The sequence below is a fragment of the Sarcophilus harrisii genome, chromosome 3 (assembly GCF_902635505.1).
Source record: "Sarcophilus harrisii chromosome 3, mSarHar1.11, whole genome shotgun sequence".
NCBI classification, from domain to species: Eukaryota; Metazoa; Chordata; class Mammalia; order Dasyuromorphia; family Dasyuridae; genus Sarcophilus; species Sarcophilus harrisii.
Genome location: NC_045428.1, coordinates 575,519,180 through 575,535,586, shown reverse-complemented (window position 1 = coordinate 575,535,586; position 16,407 = coordinate 575,519,180). Strand labels below are relative to the sequence as shown.

Genomic DNA, 16,407 nt, shown 5'->3' with positions numbered 1-16,407 from the left:
CTGGTGATCTAATCAGTTTCTCTAGTTCCTTTATCATTTCTGTAACATAATTCCCAGGTCTCTTTCCTGTTTTACACTCTTAAGTAATTGACTGCCTTTTGGACATTTCTAAATGGATATCTCATAAGCATCTCAAACTCAACATGTCTAAATTACACTCCTTATCTTTCAACCCCAAACCTCTCTCTTAATGAACTTCCTTTTTACTGGTGAGGGAACCATCATCCATGTTCCAAGCTCACAATGCCTCTCTAAGCAATCCTCCTTTTTTCTCATAAACTCACCCCACATATCCAGTATAACATCAAATCTCATTTCTACCTTCATTCAATCCATCCTCACTTAAGTCACAGTTGGGATCAACCTACAATGAGAAACAGTTGGTTGCATAGAGATACTCAATAATTAAATGTTAAATTAATGAACTGCTTAATTCCTTCTTCAAGTCCTAATGTTACTGATATTCTTGGGGACTCCAAAATGACAGTGATGACCCTAAATATATGTAAACTTGACCAGACTGCTTAATCCACCAATCTGTCACCATTTTTCTTGCCGTAAGCCAAGGTTTCACTCATACTTCATTAACTGGCCATTTCATTTTATACATGATGAACTCACCTCTTCCTGTTTTCTTCCTTCATACAACAAAGAGTTCAAAGCCTTCAATCACAAGGATTTGTCTGCTCTTTCCCTTTTTGAAGATGCTAAGTACTGCAATTTTTAAAACCCTAAGTAAACACCTTATCTATCAATGAATTCTCCCCTTCACTCACACTCAAATCATATTTCTATACTTCCTCCAACTGCCTCTACTATCTTGGTTTATATCTTGGAACCTACTTCAATAATTATTTCTGAAGTACTATTAGTCACTTGGCAACTGCATGCTCTTAATCATAACTTTTATCAAAAGAGTGTGAATAGATCAGAAGAAACTGACTATCACACTTAGGAAGCAAATTCTTTTTCTAATGACAATAAGTTCAGGAATTCCTTCATAAGCAAAGAAAAGTAAACCATTATCAATGTCTCAACTGTATGTGCAATTTAGAATATAAACTAAACTGGAGAGTGCCTCAGCTACCCCTTACAAAAAAATCATTTTCTCTTTTCTCTGAATAAGAACTGTCATTCTACATGAATTCAATTAATTTGCTCCACAATACAGGATAATTTTCTTCACACCAGAGATACCAGTAGCATGGCTAAGGTAACATTCTGAAACAACAAGTGGACACCATAATTCTCCTAAAGGACAAGGACAGAGAAGGCGGCTTCTCACCATTAATTCAAACACCTATCTCCTATGTGACCTTTTCCATTCAATTACTATTTTACTCAACATGGATTCAGTGTTCATTATCACCACAATTGCAGTTGCTTCATCAAACAGCCTAAGACCAGCAACTCCAACACAAGGCCGTCAATTCCATGATCCTGTCCAGATTCCTTGAACTTCCCACACTAGAATTCTAGTCAAAAGGGTCCCTCAGGAGCAAGTCTTATTGTTTTTTATGTCATCCTATAACCCATATGCTCAGAATACTAATGACATGATAAATAATAATGCTCTGACTAATATTTCTCATTGTTAATTCCTGAGATTCAATCAGTTACCTAGTCCAAAATAAATGGAAAAAATAAATACCAAGCAATAATTTCCCCTCTAATCTATTTTTTTCCTCACTGTCTAGCTTTTAAAGACCTTCACAAACTAGGCATAAGTCTACATTTCCAGATATGTGCAAGGAGGTAATTTCCTCCACAAACTCTATAGTTGAGCTCTGATACATTCCATCTGCTATTTCTGGGCATTTATACAGGATGTCCCAAATACCTGATATATATTCTCTTCTCATGGATTAGATTCCCTGGCTTCCTTCAGATATTAACTTTTACAAGAAACTAGGGAACATTAGGCCAATCTTATAAAAACTTTAGAAAAGGGATTTCAGAAATTAAAAATTAAAGCTTATGCACACTAGAAACTGTGATAGAGACAGAGAAACTAAAGACAAAAAAATATGAAACTCTTCCTACTCTAAGTCAACATACGGAAGGATGCTCTCAGAACATGGACATTGACAATTAAAAGGAAATTTCTGGTGGAAGGGCACTGGAATTGAAACACCTCTTTCTAAAGTTACCAATAATCTCTTAAAAACCAAATCTAATAATTTCTTTTCCATATGATCTTTCTTAACTTCTCTACATTTGATACTCTTTATCCCTTTACCTCCTGAACTCTCTCCTTTCTGAGTCCTTTCTGAGTTTTCTTAACATTATTCTGTCTGTTCTCTTGCTGCCTTTGTCATGTGACCTCTCTGCAATCTCCTTTGCTGGACTTTTCATCTCTCACATTCAGATATCTCTGCATACAATAGCAGTGGCTCTCTGTCCTTGGCTCCAGGTTCATATGACTAAGTGATTATTAAATGTTTTGAATTAGATATTTGAATTAGATATTCCACAATATGTCAAACGTTTCCAAAATAAAACTCACTATCATTCGCCAAAACAAACCACAATTCAGAATTTTGCCTCCTGAGAGCAGCAACATTTCTCTTAGTGTTGCAGTGAAGGGAATGCTAGGCCTAGAACCAACAAGAACTGAATTCAACTAAAGAAGCAGACATCTACTTATTCTGTGAAATCACCCAACCTCTTTTGGTCTCAATTTTCTCATCTATAAAATGGGGGTTATAACAATTCATACCTCTCAGGTAAGCATCAAATAAATAATTTTTGTGAAGTGCCTAGCACTTTGCCTAGCACATAGTAGACATTATTTTAAAAAGTTATTTTTATTATTATAATTATTATATTTGACTCTTACTCTTACTAAGCATAAGTCAAATCACTTCCCAAATATTCTCATTTCAATTTCCACAACAGTTCTCAAATTCATAGCATCCTCTCTAGTGATGATGCTCATTTTAGGCCCCATCCCCTCTTGCCTACATTATTGCAGTACCTTCCAATTTTTATACCCCTAGCTTAAGCATTGCTTCCCTCCAATCTATCCTACATACAGTTAACAAAGTAATTTCCCAAAACACTGGTCAGACTATATAATGTCTCTATTCCATAAATTCAAGTGACTCCTCATTTTCTGAAAGATAAAATATGAACTCTTTTGTTTAACATTCAAAGCTCTTCAAAAGCAATTCCTACTTTTCCAATTTTCATAAAGGTAATACTCTTCAGTGAACAAGAGTCAGCAATAATATAGCCTATGTGTTGATATACATAGAGGCCACACATTTATCCATATCATTATCCATATCAATACCTTTGCACTAGCTGGCCCCCAAACCCTAGAATGCCCTCCTTCTACATCCACTGCATAGAATCCCTAGTTACTTCCTAAACATGATTTAAGTACTTACTGATTCCCTCAGGTACTAGTATCCACCCTCCCAAAATTATCTGTGATGCCATACATGGATATAGGGACACACACACACACACACACACAATTTTATCTCTCAGTTAAACCTCAAAAATATTTTTGGAATCTTACCTTATTAAACTTCTTATGGACCAAAGTACTATATTTCCTTCTTAATATTATGTAATAGGAATCCCCTCTCCAAAAAAAAGCACTTACAATTTTTGAGTATGATACAAATTCAATTAGGACTGAATAATTTGTGTGTGTGTGTGTGTGTGTGTGTGTGTGTGTGTCTTTATGTGTGTGTGTGTGTGTGCATGCCATCTCATATTCTGAAAAGTTCTATTTTTAAAATCCTATGCTATATAGGAACACAAAAGTATTTCAAAATACTAAGGAAGGGAAACATTTAGATTAATCAAATAATCAAGGTCACTAATTAACAAAGAGGCAGGAAGAAAATAGTTCTCATATTTAAAGGCCTTAATTATATTCTTATTTAGCCTCCTTTCATGCACATGCACACACATACATACCCTCCAAATTTTCTCAAACCACAGAAACTTCCAACTACCCCAAATATGTGAAAATAAGCCATGCTGATAAACCTAAAAGTGGCTTCTGTAATCTCACATACCTGTCAATGAGACATATCGGGATTAGAAGACCTTGGCTATCCTGCAGCACATCCTCACATTATACTGATGAGGAAACTGAGACTAAGACGTACCACAAGACCATTAGTATAACAGTCAATAGCAGAACTGTTACTCCTCCAAAAATCACCAACCCAAAGATATCCTTGAATCTCAGTTTTCACATATTAAAAATCAGAGAAGGTGACTAGTGACAGATGTGAATGATGCCTAATTTTCAATTTATGGCCTTTTGTTCATTTGTTGGTTATCTTTTAAATTGTTTCCCAAGCTAAATGGGCATACAATTAAGAGCTCTTTATTCTAGATTTTGAAAATGTATCCAAGGTAGCTAATCTTCAGCCAGAAATGAGCACCTTTTAACCAGCATTATAAAATGCTTAATTCTAATTCCGAGAACAGATTCACAGATGTGTCTCTAACCCATTCTGTATTATAACTAAAAAGATAATATACTTAATTAGCCAATGACATTTCAAAGCTGTTAATTTTTTTGTCTCTTCTTGATATCTTTTGCTAATGGCAAAGCCAAATTGCAATTTAGAAAAAAAGAAATTTAACCTAAGAGAATCATTGTGAATCTTCTTCAATCCAGCCTTGACTAAACCACCTCCTGACCCAAGTGAAAACTGGAATAAATCTGCCTTAGCAGAAGTCCAATAATAACTCCTCTCTAAAATCATCATACAGCAATCATAACCTTATTTAGGGGAAAAAACTCATTCCTAATATGACCTGTTTCAGAAAAGATTCCCTTAATGCTCATAAGATCCAAAATAAAGAAAACAAGACCAAAAAGTGATTTCTTTCCAAAGGAGAAATCAGCACACTACTTAACTGCTCTTATACAGCCAATCAAAGTGTGTGATTAATGCAGACTAAAAATAACAACATAAGAAACAGCACTGAGAATAAAAAAGGTATCAAAACATTTCATCCCCTGCTCCAAACACTGATTCTGTAGCCAGCTTTAATGTGTTCCACTAGACCAAGGCTGAATACAGACTTTTATTGCTGTTAATACCCCGAGCAATTACTGGAGCTCAGCAGCAACTTCTTGCTTAGAATGGCAACGATCATATTGTAATCTGGCATTTCATGGGGGATTCCATTCAAACATGAAGGCACCTGCTAATGGGCAGAAACTGTACAAATGGAGCTTAGTGCATTAGTGGAAACTAGTAGATAAAAAAAGAATCACTAAAATTTTATTCCATACTAAAGCTTTTTCCACTAGTGGTACTGACTTAGTTTAGTGACTAAGATGCACATATATAAAAAGGAACATGGAAACAGCAAACAGGAAAAAAAATTCTAAAGAAAACTTTCCAAAAATTAAAATGAATACTTGTGTTCCCAAATGTTAAGGCGGCATGAGAAATGTTGCTGGGAAAGAAAAATATTCTCAATACTAAACTATTTTTAAAAAATAAAAAGGAAATTCGTTTCTACATAAATATTAAATTTTTAAGCATTTAAAACAAAAGAGGACACAGAACTAAAGTGAAGCCTTACTACAGAAAACCAAAGTTAAGAGAAAAAAGGCTGCCCACCCAAGAAAATGTTTGTTAGCTATATACTAGATACAGAAATTATTCATTTGGCAGGACATTCCTCTCATTCTTCCGAATTTTAATATTCCTCTCATTTTAAAAACAAAAACCAACAAAAATATTCCTAAGATAGAGCCTTTCTGGACTTTTTATTAACTATTTTGCAATTTTTAGGTGACTACTGATCAATATCGTCATTACTGGCATCCATACTATCTAAAATTCATAATCTAAATTGGAACATATGACTTTTTTTTTCTGCTTCACAAAATATGGTTGAAAAACTGAAGCATTGCTATTCTGAGAATATTAATATTCCATGTGTTCTTATATCATGTTTTTAAAAACAGTCCCAAAGATTATAATGTTAATAATCATGAATTCTCTAGAAACAGACTGCCATGGAAAAAATTCCAAAAATCCCTAACAACTTCTAGTTAGCTATTATGGATCCATTATTTAAAACTAGTCTATTGCCTATTCATATTTTGCTACGATAATATCTATCAGCCTTCTTATATATTCACTTTATTTCAGGTTCTAGAGAATGGTTAAGAAAAGAAATTTAGAAATTCAGTATATTGCTAAAAATGTGATCATAAGAAGAAAACTTTAAAAAGCAAAGAGCTCAGTAAATGCTGAAGCCCAATGATAAAGTGCATTATGAAATTACCTCACTTCTCAACCAACATGCAATCAGTATACAGAGCTTACAGCAGATTACAATAAGTAAAAGGAAACAACTGGAGAATGAGTTAAACTATGAAAGAAAACGTAGAAGGGATGGAGTAAAATAAAGAACATAGTAAAACAATGCTTACCAGTTTGAAGTCTTGAATGCTACAGATGAAATATGGTGTGTTTGGCCTTCGACTCTCAATATACACACAGTCTTTAAGAGAAAAAGAAATTTTAAAACAATGTAATTTGTCACTAGGATAAGAAAAAAGTTCTCATTAAAGCCACTGAATAAGCAAAGCACACATATGTAAATAATATCTGAGAATAATTGTTAAAAGTAACCTGCAGCCTTATAAATTATTCAAGAAAATGCCAATAATAAATGTCTTATTTTTAAGGACAATTTTCTCAGAGGTAACAGAATTGTACAAATATGTCATAGAAATCCTTGTAAGAGATCTTAGTGTAATATCCAGGGAAATGACTGGATAAAAGACACAAACTATATACATTTGGGCCAAAGTCAAAACACTATTCTTCTTTCTCCAGGTTAGAAGTGAAACCACCAACTGTAACTATTCTGCCCATGTAAAGAAGGGAAATAATCTGCTTACATTTTTTAAAGTATTAGTGTACTCTGAGTGGACATTGCGTAAGGAAATGCAAACAAGGTTCTATTGAGCTTGACCAACAGGATAACTGGTATTAAAACAAAGGAAGAAAATAAAATGTATCTAAATCTCTTGTAATTTCTTATTAAAACTTAAAAGTACTCACATGTTCTTTTCTAATTTTAAAGAAAAATAAGACAACCCTTTACATCTAAAAAGAAATAAACAATATGAGCTTTTCCACAGAGAAGAGAGCACTTTCTCAAATTACATTTGACATGTCAGAGGTAGGGTAATTATTTCTGCAGTTTACAACTGGACTCTGAAAAAATTGTAGTAAAATAGTTTCTGCTATATTGTAAATAGCCTCAGAATAAATATAACAAAAGTAATGGCTTAAAAGCAATAAACAACTCCAATTTAAAACATAACCACAGCTGCTTTTTAATGATAAAGCTCCCAGGGAAAAGCTATGAACTAGTTAGTGTAAAACTATGTCATCCCAAGAGTAAAGCAAATATTCTGCTGTTAATCTCCTTGCCCTTTTCACTCATAACACCAATTACCTGAGTGAGCTAATACTCATATATTCTTCTTGTCACTCCTCCTGAACTTTCTTAGCAGATGCATCTTATTCAAGTGCTAAACAAGACAATCAAGTCTCTCATATATATTTATCATACTAGACAACAAGTGCCAAGTGGAGGAAAGAATCCATTTAAATATCTTCAACTCAGATGAATGTACTTTAAATATTAAGCAACAGTATTAAGTGGCAGATTAGTAAAGACAAGAATGATGAAATTATATTATTCCAATAGCCTCCTAAAGGACCTCCCAACTTTAATTCATTCCCCTCTTCAATGCTTTTCTCCAAAAAAATTGCAGATTTAAATACTTAAAGCACAGATCTGCAAATATCACTTCTCTTCTTTAAAAAGTTGCACTGGCTCCTTTATGCCTCAAGATTAAGTACATTCCCTCTGCTTGAGACTGAAAGACTGCTTGAGACTTGAGACATACACAAACTGATCCTTCTAAATGGACTTCTCCAGGCTAACTAAACATTAATCCCATTCATGTATTCAGTGGTGCAATGGATCTGCCCTGTGTTTTCTCATCACTCAATTCTCCTCCTTTTACTAACTATTCCCCATGTGTGGAGAAAACTTATCCAGTCTTTCAACATTGAACAGCCTACCCTCCCTTCAAACTAGCCCGGTTTCCCCTTGGTACATTGGAACATTCTTAATACCCAAGCTACTGGAACAATCTCAATCCTAACCTCCATTTAGCTAAATACTTAGTGTTATATGTTATCATTTAATCATTTCAGTCATGTCCAACTCCTCATATGACTCCTTGTGGAGGCCTTTGCTGACAAAGATACTAGACTTGTTTGCCATTTCCATTTCAAGATCAATTTACAGATGAGAAACTAAGACAAACAGGGATAAGTGTCTTACTGAGGGTCACATAACTAGCAGGAAGTTGAAGCTGAAAGTCAATTCATTCATTTGAGTCTTCCTGATTCCATGCCCAATGCTCTATCCACTGAGTTTTCTAGCTTTCAATATATACTGCATGTATTCTGGACTTAAGTGAGTAGTAAGTCTTTCACCCATTAAAAATTGTAAACTCTTTAAGACAAAGATTATTTCATTTTTATATTACAATTGCTAGGTGCTTAATAAATACCTCACAGCACTATCAGGATAAACTTTCTTCTGATAATTAGACATATTAACAAAATCATTAAGCATTCCTCCACAGCAAGTCAAAAATTATTTATCCCTCATATTGCTCATAGAGCTTTACTTTTCTCAATTTATTATTCTGAAAAAGAACATAAAAACACGGGCATTTCATAATACACAGCCAAAAAGATGACTGTATATGAAATTGTGAATCTCTAAAACAAATAGCTTGATTTTAATAAAACAAATTCCACATATTACTCTCTTAACACTCCTGTTTATTTGTTCTTACTTCAGAACTTCCTTCTACTTCCTTCTGTGGATTTCTTACAAAGTTTTAACATCCCTGCTTTTTAAAAGCAGGTACTATTGCTAACTTGGCAAAGCCTCCAAACCTTTCTGAAATTTAGCTCTTAAAAAAAAAGAAAATGAAATTCTTTTCATCAAAATACATAGTGAAGCAAAAAATGAATGCAGGCAATGAAAAGTCTGAAAATGTATGACTTGATATACCTTGAGAAAATGATCTCTCAAATCAGAAGGTAGATAAAATACATCATCATAACATCTCAAGAAATATGGCTGGTCATTGCTCAAAGTCATTCAAAGTTGTTTTTCTAAGGAGCTCTACCAGACAGTTACACTCTCCCTCTCTCACCTCATCTAGAAGTTGAAATCACGGCATATTCAGGGTTGAGGGACCTCCACACTACTTTTTACCAATCAAGGAAATTGCTACTCTAGGACTTCCAAGGTCCCCACTCTGTGTATCCAACCCTTTCAGAGTTTGCTGTTCAGGGGAATCTCTTCCATTCTTGCTTCCAATAAATAGTCACAGAACTTCATGGGTTATTTGTGTATCTTACCTATATCTGCTGAACCACTTAATGGAACAAATGTTGGGATTACTAAGAAATCCCCAATTTTTATTCAGTTTGAGTCAATTGCTGAAGTAGGTAGTTAGAAGTTGGACAATCTACCTACATTCAATCTTGCAGGTCTGAAGCTTGTCCACATTTCTAATTCTCACTATTAGACTGGGCTCTTTGAGAAGAGGGAGAATCGAGACCTCATAAATTATTATTAATAAATTATTAAATTTAATGCTAGCAATGAAACATGCTCCCAAAGCCAGCATGCCAAAACATCTTTATTACTTCATTAAATTAATTACTGAAATCACAAAACTTCAATGAAATCTTCCATGAACTTATATAACATCATCTATAAATAATTTTAAGATTCTTACTCGATTTTCCACAAAATATACTATTTCTGTATGATCCATTACCTGTTTCTTTCTCATATGATCCTTTATACATAACACCATTTTTGTCAATATTGGATTAGTTTTAAAAAGGATTATGTCTAATTTTATAGAATCCTATGAAATGTAAAACTTTTATGCAGTTTTATACAAAATAATAGCAAGAATTGATATAAAGCTTTAAAGTTTGTAAAGTACTTTATTTGATCCTCAACAATCAAGCAGAGAAAGTACTTATTGTAATCCCCATTTTACAAATCAGGTTAAAAAAAAGAGGTTAAATTGATCAGTGTGATAGAGCAAGTGTTTAAGGCAGAATTTGAATTCAGGTTTTCCCAACTCCAGGTCCAGTGCACCTAGTAGTTTTTCAACACACAATGAACTACACAAAATATACCAGATTATCTTAATAGTATTCACGTGCTTATCCCAAAGGAGAAGAAAGACTTAGATTAATTGAAAAACAAAGAATCAAGCTAGTACATGAATGTAATGGAATATTATCTTATCACAATAAAGCACTGTTGTGAAGAAGTAAAGGAAGCACAGAAAGACTATTTGGAACTCAAGTAAAAGAAAGGAAATACAGGAAAATAATTTTAGAACAAGACTATAAAGATGTAATGTAAAGAACAACCAAATAAGCTGAAAGTTGAATACTTATAATGACAAATAAAGAAAAAATGTATTTTTCTTCCTTCTTTATGGAAAGTGGAGGAGAAGATGGGATGGACAGAGGGACTTTGGGTATGGGACATTGAAAAGAAATTCAAAAACACTAATGTACTAATCAAGTTTTGCTAAACTTGTCTTTTTTATTCTATGTTATGAGGTCAAAGGTAAGGTTTAAAATTAGAGGTCAACTAAGAGAAAAATAGCAATTTTTAAAGGATTTTTTTGATGATCAATATTAACGTTTTATTTTCATTCCTCCTCACTCTTCTAATCTATTATATATATATATATATATATATATAAAAATAGCATTTGTGCTTCTGGAAATCTGTTTCCATATTAGAATCCTCTCCACAGAAAATTTATGTGGAAAAATAATTATTCTTTTAATATAAATAAACAGAATTTTTTCTCAAGTGAAGTTAAAGGAAATACCTGATAAACCAGAGGAAGACATCTACAATGATCTGACTAAAAGTTGAACTGGGAAGGGAAGTCTGAAGAGGAACAGAGGGGGGAAGGGAAAGGGGAGAACTGTGACAATCTCCTCTGATTGATACTGCTCTCAAGGATGAACCCAGGCTTAGTTTGGCAGATTATCAACCACAGAGTGGGAGGTAATCCTTTCACTTCAATGGTAATGCCTTGTCATAGGACAAAAAGTCACTTTCTACTGAATGTTTATGAAGTTACCATAGCAACCTGACAAATTCAAATCCACTTGTCAACTTCCAATTGAATACTCTTATTTGTATAACAGGCTACTCTATCAAGTTATACCTTACTCATCAGTACTTCTGTAGTTAATTATTTGATGTAAAGATTTTCATAATGTTAAATGACCTCAGTGTAAATTTTTTAAATAGATGAAGCCTGCTGCTTATGTAATATAATGCCATAAAGATTAGAAACTGGAATAGTAAGAATTCATGGTTACATTGCGTTCTCAAGAATTTCTCTAATAAAAATAATACAGAATGAGGGAAAGCCCTAGATTTTTGCAACAAACAGAGAATATTAACACAAATAATGATAACTGTGTCAATAACTTCTCTTCAACTAATCTATTTACTCCAATTCAACTAAAAAAGGAAACCTGTGAAATTATATGTTATTCAAGTGTAAATGTAAAATATAATTTTTAAGAATGATTTTAGGAAGATGGCAGAGTAGGTCAGAAAATTCCAACCTCTCCAAATTTCCCCCTACAAACAAAACAAAATTGTACTTCAAGGCCAACAAAGACTGGTGAAAAACAAGTAACACTTGGGGCAAAACAGAGGTACTGTTGGGACAACCAGAGAAGACCTAAAGACAAACCCCAGGATCAGGGTGTAAATATCTCCAATCTAGCTACACAGAAAAAGCAAGCAGGGAGCCCTGGGGCTAGCTAGGTTCAGAGGTAGCCTCAGCCTCAATCACAGGAACTCACTTCTCAGCGTGGTCTAAATCAGAGAAGACTGAGGGAATTCCAACTGTTTAGAAAGGCCAGACCCAGCTGTGCTGCAGAGACCTGGCCCTGGGAGAAAAGGAACCAGCACACCTGGTGAGGGCAAAAGTAGTGGGACTGGATTGCTGCTGGCTGCCAACATTTGCAGGAAGGTAGAGTTTTTAGTTTGGAATTCCTGGTCAGAGGGGAAAACTTAAATGAAAATAGAAGCTCCTTACCTTCACCCCAAGATTAGACATAGTTCTCATTTGGATATTAATAGAATTATTTATTATTTACTATAATATTATATGTTACTATAATGTTTATTATTTAATAGAATTCTATTATATGCATTATAATATAATGTGTAATATATTATAATTATAAATTATTATTTATTTAGTGTTTATATAATATTAATAATAATATAGTCTATTATTAGATATTAGTTCTCATTTTGAAAACAAAAAACAAACAAGCAAAGAAAAAAGAATCCAACAATAAAAACTTCCTATGGGAATAGGGAAAACTGGGGTTCACCTTCAGAGTGAAGTTTAAAAAAAAAAAAAAAAGCCTCTTTACCTCAAAGAATAATGTTATGTGTATCTGCCCAGAAAGAATTTGTAGAACTCAAAAAAAAACCACTTTTTTTTAAAAAAAGAAATGAGGAAAGAATGAGGAAAAATTAAAACTGAAAACCATCCAAGAAAAACAAAATAATGAGGGTAAAAGGTAACCAACTAGTAAATGAGACAGAAAATTATTTGGGGGGAGAGGGGTGGAATTGGTGGTTAAATTCTGTGGGGGAAGACTGGTTAAGTGACTTGCCCATGGTCACACAGCTAGGAAATGTTAAGCGTCCAAGATCAAATTTGAACTCAGGTTCTCCTGACTACAGAACCAATGTTCCACTGCTGCATTAGCTGCCTCAAGACAAAGTCTTAAAGGAGGAAATAATTCTTTGAAAATGAAAGCCTGGAAACAGGAAGCCAGTAAAGCTATAAGAGACAAAGATATAACAAAACAATATATAAAGAATGAAAAAGTAGAAGAGAATGTGAAACAAGAAAAACAACAGATCTGGAGAACAGATCGAGAAGAGCAAACACAAGAATAATTGGACTACTTTTTTATAACCAAAAAACCCCCTTGACAATAATATAAGAAATAATCAAAGAAAATTGTCCTGGAGTAATAGAACAAACACAGGGAGAAAGTGGAAATAGAAAAAGAAAAAAAAAAAAAATCACCATCTCAAGGAGATCCTACAAGGAAAGAAATATTATTATTGCTATGTTTTGAAATCTTCAGATCAAAGAGAAAATTTTACAAGAAACAAACCAAATAAAACATAATTCAAATATGGTGGAGTTACAATTAGCAATATACAGTATTGTGGGGAGCTAGGTGGCACAGTGGAAACAGAACCAGCCCTGAAGTCAAGAAGACCAGAGTTCAAATAGGGCCTCAGAGATTTTAATACTTTCTAGCTGTGTGACTCTAGGCAAGTCACTTAACCCCATTGCCTCAGCAAAAAAAAAAAAAATGCGGGGGGGAGGGGGAGAGGAGGGGATATCAGGAAATGAAATATTCAAAAATTAGGTATTTTTATATTTATAGAATGTTGATTTTGTTGACATAGCCATGTAATATTTTTTATCACTCCATGGATTATGCATAGGTTATTCCAAGCACTTCTGTCCTCCAAGATCTTATTCGTGTTATTATTTATCCTTCTTATTCTCTGACATCTCCTTTTTTCTTTTGCTGTCAGTCTTTCTCAGCATCAGGATCTTTCCCAGCAAATCCCATATTCTCACTATGTGGCCAGAGTATTTAAGCTTCAGCTGCAGTGTTTGACCTTCCAGTGAAAAGCCTGAATTAATTTAAAGAATTGAGTGATTTGACCTTCTTGCTGTCCAAGAACTCTCAAAAATCTTCTCCAGCACCAGAATTTGAAGATGTTGATTGTGGGGTATTCAGCTTTCCTTATTGTCCAACTTTCACAGTCAAATACTGCTACTGGAAAAGCAATAGCTTTGATTATATGGACCTTTGTGGGCAAAGTGATATCTCTTCTTTTTAGTATGCTGCCCGGATTTGCCCATGTTTTCCCTATTTAATTTCATGGCCACAGTTCCCATCTGCAAAGATCTCTGAATGCAAGAATATAAGGTCTAACATGACAATGCTTCCATGTCTTTTCAATTTGTCAGGAAATGAAGGGCAAAGTTGTCAAGATCTTAGTTTTTTAAACATCAAACCAGCTTTTATACGATTTCTCTTTCACCCTCATCATGAAAGTTTTTCATTTTCATATCCTAAAAGATTTGACTCAAAGTACATAATAAGATAATTTTCTTCATTTTTGGTGTTTTGCTTGGAAATTGTCAATTTTTGCTGCCTAGATTCAAAATTTTCTTCTATTCTAGTTTGATGGGGACAACCGTTTGAGTAAAAGAAAAGGGGTATTTATGATGATTGGAGAAAAAATACTAAGCATAACAATAACAATTTTAAAAGTAACTTTTATTAAATCCTTAAGATATGCCAAACATTCTGCTAAGTGCTGGGGAAAAAATAAATGCAAATTGAAAATATTTCCTGCAAAGAAGGAATTAACATTTTTATTAAAGAAACATTTAAAAGGAAGCAGATGTATGGCTGGGAGGGAGATGATACTTTCTCAGGCAAAATGGTAGGGAAAGAAGTTCAGAGAGTCAACAGCAGAATATAAAGACAGATGAAGAAATTTCAATGATTGGGCTGTTGATTCTTTCTAAAAACAAATCTGGACAGCATACTAAAAAACAGAGATATCACAAAGATCCATATAATCAAAGCTATTGTTTTTCTAGTAGCAGTGTTTGACTGTGAAAGTTAATCTATAAGGAAAACTGGGTGCCACAGAATCAACATCTTCAAATTCTGGTGCTGGAGAAGATTTTTGAGAGTTCTTGGACTCCAAGGAAGTCAAATCACTCAATTCTTAAATTCAAGCTTTTAACTGGAAGATGAAACACTGCAGCTGAAGCTTAAATACTTTGGCCACAGAGAAAATTCTAGAAAGAACTGATTAATTCAAATGAAGCACCTATAGAGAAAGAAGACTCTTTAGTGAGAATTTCCATGGGAACTATGACAAAAGAAATTCAATGAGGAAACCAAAGAAACCAAAGAGAAAAGGAGGGGTAAATGTGGTTATTTGTGTTCTAATTTAGAAATAGAGGTGTTTTGAGGAAATGACCAATTATCAGAAAATGGATCCATCTAATTAAGAAGGCTTTTCCAAAGTGAGGAGCATGATAAAGCATCATGGAGAAGGAATCTTTTGGGGAAAATCAGTTATTATGATATGGAAGAGAAACATTTAGATCCTCTGGAATGGAGCTTTAAAGAATGAAGGAATGAAAATAACATCAGTAAGATGGAGTTTCAGGGAGAAAAATTTCCAGAGAGGCAAGAGTACAACTCTGGGAGATTAGAGGAAAAAGCATGGCTTGACCTGTAGAAGAACAATGTATTTGTAACTACAGTGCTGAGAACAGATTATTTACTTGATAAATTCTTGCTTATTTTTTGGTTTGATAAAATTCTACTTTCTTACTTCCTCATTTTTGTAAGAAGGAAAATAGAAATATTCACATGTATGTATAACATTGTTCTTGTATGTATGACATTGTTCTGATCCAATTGGGAGTAAAAGGTAGAGCTTGCGATTGGACCCAGGTGTGCGGTCTCCAAATCTAGCATTCTTTCTTCAATGTATAATGTATTATATAATACATGCTCAATAAATGTTTACTGAATGTTGTCTCTATTACATTGCAAGATACATGAGATCAGGGACTGTATTTTGCCTCTTTTTCTGTTTATATTTTGGAGTTATCTGTAGCTAGGTTACTGCAGGACCTTGTTGGTTCTGCCTTCCTCAAGTCTCTCACCCAAATTCATTCTCCAGTCAGTCACTAAACTGATTTTCTTAAATCTCAGGTCTGATCCATGTCACAGTCCCTAGTATGGCCTCATCCACCCCAATCCCCAAATGTAGTAAATTCCAGTAGCTTCCTATTGGCTCCAGGTTAAAATACCAAATTTAGTAGTTTGGTATGAAGAAGGTAGATGGAGATTTGAGTGTTATCAATCAATATGTATATAGTAAATGTCTTCTGGTATGAACTAAGGCATGACATGAAGGAAAAGACAGTAATTAAGCACCAAATTTATTAAATATGGAAGAAGGGGTATTCAAGGACACCTAGCACTTCTGGTGTGAGGGCTTGCTGAGACCTTTGAGGGCTGGTCTTCAATTTTGGGAGGCCATCTGACTCTCAGAAAAAGGAAAAAGAGAGTGAATGACTTGTCCAGGATCACATGGCTAATCCAGTATTTTTCAGAAAATAAAACCAAGTAATAAAAACAATTCTAAACATTTTTG

The 16,407-nt window shown here is 33.9% G+C and overlaps 1 protein-coding gene across 6 annotated transcripts in view; it reads right to left on the bottom strand.

The window, feature by feature from the left end:
• Positions 1–16,407, bottom strand: part of RERE (arginine-glutamic acid dipeptide repeats) — a 534,760-nt gene that overhangs the window by 304,411 nt on the left and 213,942 nt on the right. For all 6 annotated transcript variants that reach the window (XM_031962925.1, XM_031962929.1, XM_031962930.1 and 3 more), the window contains exon 3: positions 6,428–6,498. In XM_031962925.1, the coding sequence (XP_031818785.1) occupies positions 6,428–6,498 (71 nt within the window). The remainder of the gene's footprint in view (positions 1–6,427; positions 6,499–16,407) is intronic.